At 26.0% G+C, this 13,154-nt stretch overlaps 1 protein-coding gene across 1 annotated transcript in view; it reads left to right on the top strand.

Annotated features, from left to right (window-relative positions):
- Window positions 1–8,644: 8,644 nt before the first annotated feature.
- LOC107457060 (uncharacterized) overlaps window positions 8,645–13,154 on the top strand; it is a 97,978-nt gene continuing 93,468 nt past the window's right edge. Inside the window, exon 1 of the mRNA XM_087153906.1 lies at window positions 8,645–8,728. Coding sequence (XP_087010032.1) covers window positions 8,672–8,728 — 57 coding nt within the window. The 5' untranslated portion in view covers window positions 8,645–8,671. The remainder of the gene's footprint in view (window positions 8,729–13,154) is intronic.

Raw genomic sequence — 13,154 nt, 5'->3', positions numbered from 1 at the left:
TCTCATAATTTAATTTTTTCAGATACTGATTTAAATAATAACTCAAACTTTCCTTCAATTTATATAATTGGCTAATAAGGGTAAAAAATAGTAATAATAAAATAAATAAATAAAATTGAATAAGATTAGTGAGACTAATATAGTATAGTAATAATATATTTCGGTAATCAAACAGACTAGTGAGGCTATAATTTCGTAGAGCTCAACAACTGTAAAAAATTCGGGATCAAATTACAGTAAAAATGACCAACATTCAGTACTCTTTACCATGTAATTTTACAGAACAAAAAATCTGATGCACCATAATCTTTACAGTAATATTTACTGTAATTGTATGTAAGGTTGCTGCACTCGCAGTGCCAGTTTTTTTTTTATCTTAATTTTATCCGCAATTATTTGCAGTGTATATCATTGAAGGCAGTTTTGGTGGCTATTAATAATCGATGCTAAAGAAACATTGATTTTTTCATCCCATCCCAGCACATACAGCCTAGGTAGATAACAATAAGCAAAAGGAAAAAAAGGTAAATTATTTTTTCTTACAAACACTTAAGTACAAATAATAAATTTTAAGTCATATCTTATACTTTTTAACTTAAAAACTTGATAGAGACAAATATGAACAACTATTTAAAAAACAGTTTGGAAGAAACAATTTACCCCTTGTACGAATAAGACACGATGATTAAACAAAAACAATAAGACAAATATCGTAGTAAAATGTTCCCTCTCATTATTTTTTTAATGAAATCTAAATTTCACCTTTTTTTTAATAATAGTTTAACACTTAATGTATAAAAAAATATTTACGGAATAGTTTGAAATGAAAACCAAGATAGAATTGTTGATAAAAGTATTTACGTAAAAAAAGAGGTTAAAAAAATGTATAACAACTTGAGAAAATATAATGTGAAACAAGTAGTACGTATGATCCGACCCCCCAAAATGCGATAATGAAATTCAGAACCATTAAAATGCACTAATGATTTACGTATTTTAATCAAATTTATTTTCCTCTGTGGTTATTAATATATTCTGTGGGTTTTAATATATTTCAAAAAATCTATGAGAAATGATCAAATAGCATATTATAAAGAACATGGTATAAAATGGTATTAAAAATTGACCCACACAAACTTTTCTGCTACCCTCATTTAAATAAGCCAGATTATGTAACAATAACAATCAAAACTTCATTGCTATTTTTTTCTTTTAGCATTTTTATAGTTATCAGAAAATGATCGCACCTATCATAGGTGGGAAAATAGTTTCATTCACAACAAAAAATTAATTAAGTTGGTGGTATGTATACTTACCACGGCCTTATAAAGGGTTAAAAGGTGAAATTTGTTCCTTTACATGGTAAAAAAAATTCTAATAAAATAACAGCATTGTTTAATAGTAACATTTCTGATTAATTATTCATTCTGTAATTTTTCCCTTAATATGGATTTGCTGGAAATTCTGGTTTCCAAAATTATCGTTCTTATAACAACACATTTAGTAAAAAATACAAAACTGAACAGAAAATTTAGCGGAATAAATGGTTATTATTACATGCTATTAAGTATCCCGATGAAATTACCAAATTTTGCCACGTTTACCAAATTTTATCACTTATTATTTTACTGTTAATTTCACCGAAATCATTACGAAAACGCTTCGGTGAAAATTACCGATCTTTTTGGTGTTCCTACACAGCCAGAACACCATAATATGTTTTTTTTATTTAATTGATAGCAAAAGCGTACGGTAAAATGAAAGTTCGATTTTAAAAGGGAATTTTTTAAAATAAAAATAATTTTAAGAAAATCGCAGGTACATTTCAGATAAATTACAAATCTCACAGGAAATCTCACATATTCTTAAAGATATTTTTTACACATTATGTAAATGGTTTTGGTTGACAATAACATGTTTCAGGTATGTTTCTATTTTCTTTAAAATATTTATGAGATTTTATGGGGGATATAATTCTGGGAGCGAAATAATTCTGGGACATCATTGTAACCATATTTCTGGCTTGTAACTACTGATAAAATATATGAGATAATCGTTGAACTATTTCTGAAATTTTTTTTAAATATTACTAGTTGTGATCATTGAAATATTTGTAAAATATAATTGATCAAGTATTTCTGACGTTTCATGAAGCTTTTTTGTATGCCTAACAAAGATTGCAAAAGTTTTTTTCTATCTGAAAGTACATTGACGTCTTGTGGTGTGGTAATTTTATCAAAAAGCTGGTATAATTTAGTAAATATGGTGAAGTTTGGTAATTTCATCATGATACTTTAGGGCTTAGAATAAAAACGATTTATTCAGTTAAATTTGATTTTCAGTTTTGTATTTCTTATTAAATGTGTGGAGATAAGAATTATAATTTTGAAAGCCAGGATTTCCTGCAAGCCTTTACCATATTCACAGAAAATTTTTCAAATGGTTAAAATACCATACATTTTAGTTTTATTAACCAGAAATATGTTGTTTTTTTTACCAGAAATGTCATTACCATACAGTACGATAAATTTCCCTCCATGAATTTTTCTCCATATTCCCCAGAAATTTTTCTCCATGTAAATTGTAAGCTTTTTAATTTCAAAATTGATGCAAACTTATAAGACTAAATAAAATTTAACCTAAAAGAAGAAAAAATTATAACAATATTTAGTTATGCTTTTCAATTAAATAATTTTCTCCCTGATTTGATTTGTGAAACGTGAAAAATCGTATAAAATCATATATAATGATTTGAAATTTATATATAATGATTTTCAGTTAAGATACAAATTTAGGACATGGGTGATGAGGTATGATTATCTATTTCTTATACTGAAAAGCTATTATTAATCTAACCATTGTGAATTTAAAAATTACCAAAAATAATAATAATAATAGAGTAAAATAAAGTTTTGACTGGGTGATGACCTTCTGCAGCAGTAAATTATCGCATATTTCATTCAATAAAAAAGTATTGATATTGACTTTAAGAGAAAATAAAAGAACAAATTGTAAATTGAAGTTTTTACACAATAAGTACCCCGTATTGACGTATGATCTTAACTTTTCTATTGACATAGTTTTATTAATCGACGTATTAAGAATTAAAATTTGAGCAAAAGAACGAAAAAAGTAATTATAAAGTAAATTTAAGTTTCGACACTGTGGCATCATCATCACAGGTTATTGGATAGTTCATTAACAATTAATTATTAATCCATGTAATGGGAATTTAAAAATCAGCAAAAGAATAAGTAAGTAAAGTAATGACTTCTTTACAATAGCATATTTTACCTATTAACGAGTTTTTATTTGTCAAAGATTTATCAATTTAATAATAAGAAAAAGAACGTAAAAAATAGTAATAAAATAAATTTAAGGTTTGACATTGTGTGGAACTTCTGTATAAATAAGTTATTCCAAAAGTTTCATTAATTAGAAAACAACTGATTTCAAAAGGAAGCGAAAGGACAAAGAGTAAAAGGAAATTTCGGCCCTTCTGAGCCGATGTATTGTCACAAGTTTTATTAACAATTTTTATTTATCCAAAAAATATGAATTTAAAAATAAACAATAGTACGAAAAATAATAATAATGAAGTATTTTTATAATTTGAAAAATAGTATAGAACAAATAGTTAAGTAAACTTTTCGCATTCCGAACCGATGCATGATGGCATTGTTTGCAAGAACCAATGCATGATCAAATTTATTTGTTAATTTATTATTATTATTATTTTAAGCATTATGGATTTAAAGGTAAGCAATAAAACAAAAAATATTAGTAGTAAAGTAAATTTAAGGTTTGACATGGTGAGGAACTTCTGTAAAGATAAGTTATACCATATTTCATTTATTAGCAATTATTTATTATAATTATTGTGATCTAAGAAAAAAGCAAAAGAACAAATAGCAAATTAAAACTTTGCCAACATGAGGGCTTTTGTTTTAATGCATCATTACCTATTTCGTTTATTAGTAAATTGTTATTAATAAAAGTATTGTGAAATTTAAAAACGAACAATAGCACAAAAAAAACAACAACAATAAAGCAAATTTAAGATTTGACATGGCGAGGAACTTCTGTAAGGATAAGTTATTTCAAACTTCATTTATTAACAAGTAATCATTATCATCTTTTGATTTAAAAAGAAAGAACAAGAGCTAAACTAAAAATTCGTAGATTTAAAATGAAGAAAGGAACATACAACAAATCGAAATTTTAAAGCATTGATCACATTTGTACCGCTATAAGACTCAATATTTATTATTTAAGAACACGCTATTTTTGTCCCTGAATAATTTAATTCCATTAATTTCCATTGAAAAAAGATAGTTCCTGAACATATTTTTGGTATTTTTATACTCATTCACTAAAAGGTAATCCAAATTTACAAATATACAACTTAAGAAAATCTTCCTACCTGTAAAAATAGAATCTGAACACCCTTTTATGTATAAGAACAAACAGGGATATCCTTTCAAAAAACATGAGTTCTGAAAAAGAAATTATAACCATTTATAAAAAAAATTCTTAATTCAAAATAATAATGCAAAAACTCTTACTGCCACTTCTAAATAAAAATATTAAACTCAGCAGTTATTTCAAACAATCCAAAACTTGCAAAAACAGACAACATGCGTCTCTCAGACAACAAATTTTAAAACTGAAGTTAGCAACGATATTTTTTAAGACAGATGGCTTAGTTCCATAAAATTGTTTAATCTTTACGCTTAGAGTAATTATGAAATACATTAAGTACAACACTCATGTTTACGATCATCTAAAAAGGTACATGAAAACTGAAATGCTGTCTCCTTAGCCCAAGCTATTTAATGTATTTATTTGAGCTATTTAATGCCGAACATATAAAATAAAGCGGCACTTAAAAGTAACTTTAGAGAGGGAGAGAAAAACTTAACTTCGAACTAATTTATATTTGTTTCAATAATATTTATTGTTAAATTATATGTTTTGTTAATTAATTGTTTGAATTATTTGGTTTAATCATATTTTTTAATTAATTGTTTTATTAATATTAATTGTTTTATTTGTCTTTGGATATTCAACACGAAAAATACATATTACTAGTCGGCTGCGCCCCCTGCTTTCCTAACGCTCGCCAATCCCCAAAAATTGCAACGCAATCTTGTATGGTTTGCTTCGCAAACCAAGCTCGGTGCTCTCGCTACTAACTTAGGTACCTTGCAAATGCACAAAATTCTAAGAATTCAAAACAATCATTCAAATCCATATAACAACTCTTTTTTTAAAAAAAATTACATCTTTTTAGTAAATACTAAGTCATTAAAATAAATTTGAATTCATATAAATGATATGTAATTCGTTAAACCTATTAGAAATGTGCTATAGTATAAAAATTTATAGTATCAAAATACGGTTAATAATGGCCATACTTTTTTACTCAGTGCAATTTGGTTAAAATTTAGAAGTGAGTAGTTGATATATGCTGTAAAATTTAAGATTAAATTAATTTTTTTTAAATTCGAATTATAAACACTATGATGGCAATCTCTCGATTGTCATCAGCTATTTTCTTTTAACTTTCGTTACAAATCCCTTGAATGACATCGACAAATATTTGTGTTCTCGTTGACATAAAAATGTAAAGTTATTTTGACAAATTCAAAACAAACTATAAAAATCTGATGTTTAACTTTAAAAAATGAACTATGGTAGTTACCCATAACTATAAAAATCTTTTTTTATTTGAGAACAAATGGAATTCTGGAAAAATTTTAACTGCCGACAGCAGAAGAAAGAATTAAAACATTTTGAAATTTGAATGGTGAGAGGACTATATGCAAAATTCAAAACTTGAGAAATTTAAAATGAAATATCAAAATACCGACGAAATATAAATATACCAATATATTTTACAGATTTAGGCTCAAGTATTCTATGCATTTCCTTGAATATCACAAATCAAAAAGTTTTATAATGATGATGATTTTAATATATTTTTATAATATATTTTATAATATTTCATTAATATTTTTTCTAATTTTTCCATATTGAACCATCCTGATTTTAGAGATTTTAAAGATTTTTGTAATATTAAGTTATTTATATTTTTTATATTAAATTATGTTTTATACACGTGTAAGGAAAATTATAAATTGAGAGCTTGTATAATTTCCTCTTATAATACATTAAAGCCGATGAAAACGTTTTTATAAGCCATTAAGCATTTAAAATAGCATTTACTTACTCTGAAACAAATAATATTGAAATAAGTAGTGAAAAGAATATCATCAATAAAAAAAAATTTACACTTATTTAACCGGAATACCTATATATTGTTTCCAAGCAAACCTATTCAGTAATAAGGAGAAAAAAAATACTAATATGAAAACTAGAAGTATGAAAATTTTTAATGCTGAATTTTTCTTTTACAGTTATTCAATTGCTATTTTTTTTCTTCTTTTTTTTCAGATATCCCCTTTGTTTACTGGAATAGCGATTCCAAATGAAATAAATTTAGTTGTAGAAAAATATGTATTTTTTTTGTTATGAAAGAGACATCTAATTTCACTAGTGCCAAAATATTAATAAAATTTTAGTAATACGGCAAGAGTACATGAATTTTCACATTTATTGAACCTATTACTGTTAAACGTAATGTTGTAATAATGAGAAAATAACCTTAATGGAGAAAAAAAAATGAGTAATATCAGTCAAGCACCAGTTTAGTTATTTCATTAGTACCGTATATCATTATTTTCAGAAATGACACTTTTTTAACTTGTGAATAACGATTGTAATATATTTTTATTTTTTAATATTTATGTTAGTTAAGCAAAATATTTGGATCATCTTAATACATTTAATACATAACATTTGTACCATCATAATATGTTCCACTGTGTAAAAATTAAGTCGTTAGTATTATTTGGGATGCATGTAATGAGCTTTGTCCTAAATTTACGAATAATCTTGATTTTCTGAAATGAGCTTTTAGTTTATTGAACTAACATCAGAGATAATAAAGAAATAACTAAGCCACTTTCATTAATTTTCTTCTGTTCTAAAAATAAACTGGTCCTTAAAATAGGACGTTAGACATTAATGACTTTAAAATATTGCTTGTTGACACCTTTTTCACTTAAAACTTGAGGCGGAATCATAAAAATATACAAACTCGATTTCTCCAATCAACAAGAAGATGATTTTTTCCTTATTTATTATATAAATTGAAAAGTGCCAGTAAAACATCTTTTATGAATCAGCTCTCGTGAATTTCATCTCTTATGAATTGTTCAATTTTTGATGCAGAAAAAAAAATGCAAAGATGGAAAATTTATTTTTAGAACGTTTAGAATTAGACCTGAAAATAACCACTCAAAAAGCGGCGAGTCAACAAGAAAAAGGATAAGAGGATATATATATATATATATATATATATATATATATATATATATATATATGTATCCTCTTAATATTAACCTATAATTTTGAAACTTGGTCTGATATATACTAATTGTTCATGCTATCATACCAAACAAAATTACAGACAAATTAGGAGACTCCCAATAGAATAGAATATTGTTCCATTGTGCAACTTATGCAGAACCTCGGAAATGACTTATAAAGCTTGAATTGGGTAAAACAGCCAAGGTTTAGTTCGTGGTAGGGTTCAAAGTGCAAACTGCTGTTTCCGTGATCCATGGTTCGATTCCTAGAGGTTAATTTTCTTTTAACAGAAAAAGAAAAAATGCTTTTTTTTTTTAATTTGCAGCATTATTATCTTAATAAATATTCCATTATTTTTATTTTTGTTTTTCAAATGCGTTTATAATAAAAGCGATCGAAAATGGAAAAATTTGGAAGCAGTGCTTGTAAAAAAATTATTTTATTTTATTTTATTTTCTTCTTTAACATCGGCTGGCATCGTTGGCTTTATAGGTATTTCGTAAAATTCCGTAAAAAGAACTTATTTATTTTTCAAATGTCTGTACAAATATTTAATTTTTATTAACCTCACAATACTGCTTAACCTTAAAAATTTTTATTCCGTTGTACACCGTTTTAGTATATAGTTTCAAAATTCTTAAAATTAAAATATATATGTGGCCACCATTTCGTATAATTATGCAGAAGCACTAAAATTTCATCACCAATACGATATTGTTTATAAATTTCAACTTTCTGCTTCCTTTTATCAATAAAGCATAGAGCTTCATTTACGAAAAGGTAAATTTACACATAATTAAAAAAAAAATCTTTTTTTACTTCTTTTTTTAAATCTTTTTGTAAATTTTATTTTATTATTTACGCGCGAAACAAAGGGCATTATTATTAAATTTACGTTAAAGTAGTTGAATTCAGAATTTTTTGTAAATGTTTAAATTAAACGTGATTGTGAGCAGACGTTTTACAAGAAATTCCTTACCTCTAAAAGAGGCACTTAAATTTATTGGGATGAGCCAAGCGTTATCTGTAATTTTATTTATGTGGGGGAAATGGCTACCAGTATTGAATGTTTAATGTGATACAGGAATTTTGTAACTTATCGATAGCCCCAACACTTAGAGGATTGGTTTCTCTTCTAGGTGGGCGGATACCTGGGGTGGAAAAATATTTTTTCTTACCCCGAGGCAACAATGCAAAATTTCTTTTTCGCAATTTTCTGCAAATTCAGTCAGTTCCAATGGTTGCTCTTTATTGTGCCTGTAAGCTTTGCTTTCTGCAACACAGAAGATATAAGGTATGTCAGTTACACATATTTTAAAAACAGCTTGTTTGTTTTTTATTCCATAAACCCAAAATATATTGTTAAACAAATTGGTTTCAAACCAAATATCATTTATGTTTTCTACACTGTAAAAAAAGTATGGTCAGAACTACCAGAATATGGCAAAATTTATTGTGTCTTTGGCTTAATGGAAACACCGAAAACCTCAATTTTTACCAAAGCACTTTGGTAATCATTTCGATAAAATTTACAATAAGATATGGTTTTATAATAATGTGATAAAATTTGATAAATGTATTAAAATTTGATTATTTGATTATACCATAGAGAATGGCACATAAACCACTTATTCGGTTAAATTTGCTCTTTGTATTTTTTACTAAATGAGTTGTGATAAGAGTTGCAATTTTGAAAACTAGAATTTCTGGAAAATCGTTAACATATAAACGAAAAAATGACATAATTACTGATTAAAACATTATATTTTGACTTTATTGCGCAGAATTATGAGTTTTTTTTCTGATAAAAATATCATTACTATACAGTACGGTCACTTTACCGGAATTTTTCCAGAAATTTTACCTGGAAAAAAGGGAAGATAGATAAGGGTTTGTCTTCAAAGTGAACCCTATATGAATAAAGTATACAAATTATTATTGTTATTATTATAGAGTTATTTATTTATTTTTTTTAACTAATTAATTTTTTGATACTTTGAAATTACAACCAAAAACGATTAACGGGAAATCCAGTGGTAGAAATACTCCAACTCAGTAAAGAACGCTGCAGATTTTTAACACAATCAGACAATTTTTCACCTCAGTTTTCATTTTCTCTTTAAAAATACTGATAAATAGAGAAAAATTCCTGAGACCCTTTTTTTAAATGGCCTCTGAGCTTCTTTTTTAGAAAAATTATATAAATCATCTCAGTCTTAGTGAATTTTAGAATTTCTCCGTCATTTTTTTACTTGGTTTTAAAACCGATTAAGTAGTATAAAAGAAGATATTAGGGGTTAGTTACTCGCCGATTAGTCAGGTTTGTTGGATTTGAGTGCTGATAAAAACAAAAAACTTCATTTCTTCATTCATATTTCACTTCATGCAGAGTTTTTAAATCTATAGAGACGAATTAAATCAACTGAATTTTTAAATCGATTGGATTTATAAATAAATCGAGAATATTTAAATGTGTGTGAAAATTTAAGCCTAATAGTTTTAAATAAACACGTGTACCCAAACAAGTAATTAGAGTAATTTCTTCAATTTGACAAAGGGTTTGCTTAGAGCATTCCCATAAATCATTTCGTCAAAAAAAGGAGCAAATTTCATGAATTTCCAACATTCATTTTTTTCCATGTATGCATTTGCGAACCTTATTTTTTTTGTTCAAGAGTTGTCACGTGACTATGTGCTCTTCTAAATGGAGTTTTTCTAATAAATTAACATCATCACTAAAAGAAACGCCTCGGGTACTCATTCTTAAATTGTATCATTTCCGACTGAAAAGCGAAACTTGTTTTATATTAATGATTTACCTAACACCCTGAAACATAAAACGTTGTTTCTCTGATTGAAAAAATAAAAGAAAGCTTGAAAAATTATAAATAATTAATTTCTTGAAGCAATATATATCGCTGAATTTGGATAAGTTTTACGAAGTATTTGATCAACAGATAAATTGAGAAATTTTACAAGCGAAATATCATATTAAAGTGATTCAGTGGTTTTTATTTGTTAAAATAAATGTGATCGCGTTTAATAACAATAACAAAATTTAAATGAAAATCAGTAACAATATTACACGTTAACATTGCTGAATTAAAATCTTTATATATTTATAAGACTTTATTCATTGTTATTTAATTTATTTAATTGTTAATTAATTTTTATACATTGGTTTTTTTTGGCCCATACTGAAGTACTGAAGCGCGTTTGATTTGTTAGTTACCTCTAAATACAAAATGCCTCTATTTACGCTTTTAGCTCGATTTGCGCATCTGCTTTCATATTTTAAAATCCGGCAATCTTATTTCGAAAATATTTTTAATTATTTTTGAAAGTTTCCCGTACATTCGAATTCGCTACTCGCTGTATAGATTTGGGTTTGTGTTTTGTTCTATTTTTTCTTTACATTTTATTTTGTTTCTTACGTGATATATTTTTCTACTTAATGTGTTCTTCTTCGTTTCAAAAAAAAATTTTTTAGTGCTTCACACACTATTGTATTGACATATTTTGTATTGACATATTTTGTATTGATACAATATTAGAAGGCACTTCTTTTCGCTGATATAATTGTGTGAATTGATGAAGAGATTCTATCTCTTTATTTTTTGTTTCGTTTTCTGGCTTTTTAATATTATTTTACTATAATATTTTTTTAAAATTTTTTTAAAAAATTTTCAAATATTTATCTTTTTAAATATTTTATTTTAATAATTTTTTCTCCTTCTTATCTTCTTTTCTCTTCATCTCTTTTCATTAATCTTAAATTTTTTCCATTTTTTCTTTATGTTTTGAACTTAATTTATGAGTTTATAAAATATTTTTTTAAATTTTTTTAAAAAATTTTCAAATATTTATCTTTTTAAATATTTTATTTTAATAATTTTTTCTCCTTCTTATCTTCTTTTCTCTTCATCTCTTTTCATTAATCTTAAATTTTTTCCATTTTTTTCTTTAAATTTTGAACTTAATTTATGAGTTTATATAATATTTTTTAAAAAAATCAAATATTTATCTTTTTAAATATTTTATTTTAATAATTTTTTCTCCTTCTTATCTTCTTTTCTCTTCATCTCTTTTCATTAATCTTAAATTTTTTCCATTTTTTCTTTATGTTTTGAACTTAATTTATGAGTTTATAAAATATTTTTTTAAATTTTTTTAAAAAATTTTCAAATATTTATCTTTTTAAATATTTTATTTTAATAATTTTTTCTCCTTCTTATCTTCTTTTCTCTTCATCTCTTTTCATTAATCTTAAATTTTTTCCATTTTTTCTTTATGTTTTGAACTTAATTTATGAGTTCTATATACTTGCAGCTTATGCCCAGTAAATAAAACTTATTAATGCTCTTTATTTTCTTAGTATTTCTTTTGATCAAAACTGTCTTTATTACTTTGTCTTAGAGAGAAGTTTGCTTATCGAGATGGAAATTCTGGTAAAAATTACCGTACTGTATGGTAATAACATTTTTGGTAAAAAAAAAAAGAACAAAAAACATAATTCTAGTTAACCAAATATATGGTAGTTATACCCTTCGTAAGGTAACGGTCTACCGAAAATTCTAGTTTTCGAAACTGTTAAGTTCTTTTTACTCCACATTTAGTAAAAAATTCAAAATTGAAAAGTAAATTTAACCGAATGAATGGTTTCTATACCATGCTCTAATCTAAGGTAGCATGAAAAATTTATCAAATTTTACCACATTTACAAAATTTTATCCCACTTTATTAAATCATATTTTATTGACTTTATTGGTTTTATTAAGTTAATTTTACCACAATCATTACCACAGTTCTTCGTTTAAAATTACAGTGTCTTTTGGTGTTCTTATAGGGTCAGAAACACAGTAAATTTTACCATATTCTGATAATTTCGACCATACTTATTTTTCCTCAGTGTATTTGCATAACAAATAGTCTCGTTTTTATCTTAACAAAGCAGTAAATCTACGAACATTAGAAACACTATTTCACTTTTAGGAAGGTAATAAAATGTTTTGAACTTTTATTACGAAGTAGTGGCATGCAAGTGAAGAAACAGGAAACTATTTATGAAAACTGCATCAAACAGCTGCCCGAATCTGGCTTCCAGCAATAAACCTATTGAAGAAAAAAATAATAAATAACTTCATTTAAAAATGGCAGTACCGAAAAAGAATATTGTTATTATTGAACATTATGCCTGCTATTATTGAATTATGGTAAAATTTAAAGAAAATGATTGAGACAGTTTAAGATGCAAAACCAACGTTTGTTTTTATCAAGATGGGAGATGATGAATAAAGTGCTATAAAATAAATTTGGTGTTATGTATGCTACTTAGATACTGCTTCGATAAAATTTATTAATTTATTTTCAATGCTAAGCAACAGCAATTTCAACCATAAAACGGTTAGAAATTTCGTGTGTGTTGAATCATAAATATGGTTTAAATTTGTATCCACCTTAATATGATTAACCTTAATAATACCTTTCCTAACTCAATAGTGAACCATATTATCGTATTTCTTAAACCTGATTAATCCACACTTTGTTTCAACGTAAACAGAAATTTGTTGTTGTTGTTTCTAACGCAATTGCCTATACTAGCAAGCCTGCTTGGTGAAACCAAGCGAATTTGAGACAGAGGGTGTGTTTCGTGTTTTTCAGTGGCGCCATCTATGTCCAATAATACAACTTCAGCCACACACACACACATCGCTGCCCGT

The sequence above is a fragment of the Parasteatoda tepidariorum genome, chromosome 10 (assembly GCF_982258835.1).
Source record: "Parasteatoda tepidariorum strain Cologne lab strain chromosome 10, Ptep-v5.0, whole genome shotgun sequence".
NCBI lineage: Eukaryota > Metazoa > Arthropoda > Arachnida > Araneae > Theridiidae > Parasteatoda > Parasteatoda tepidariorum.
The sequence above is the reverse complement of the archived record's forward strand: the minus strand, read 5'-3'. Positions and strand labels throughout refer to the sequence as shown.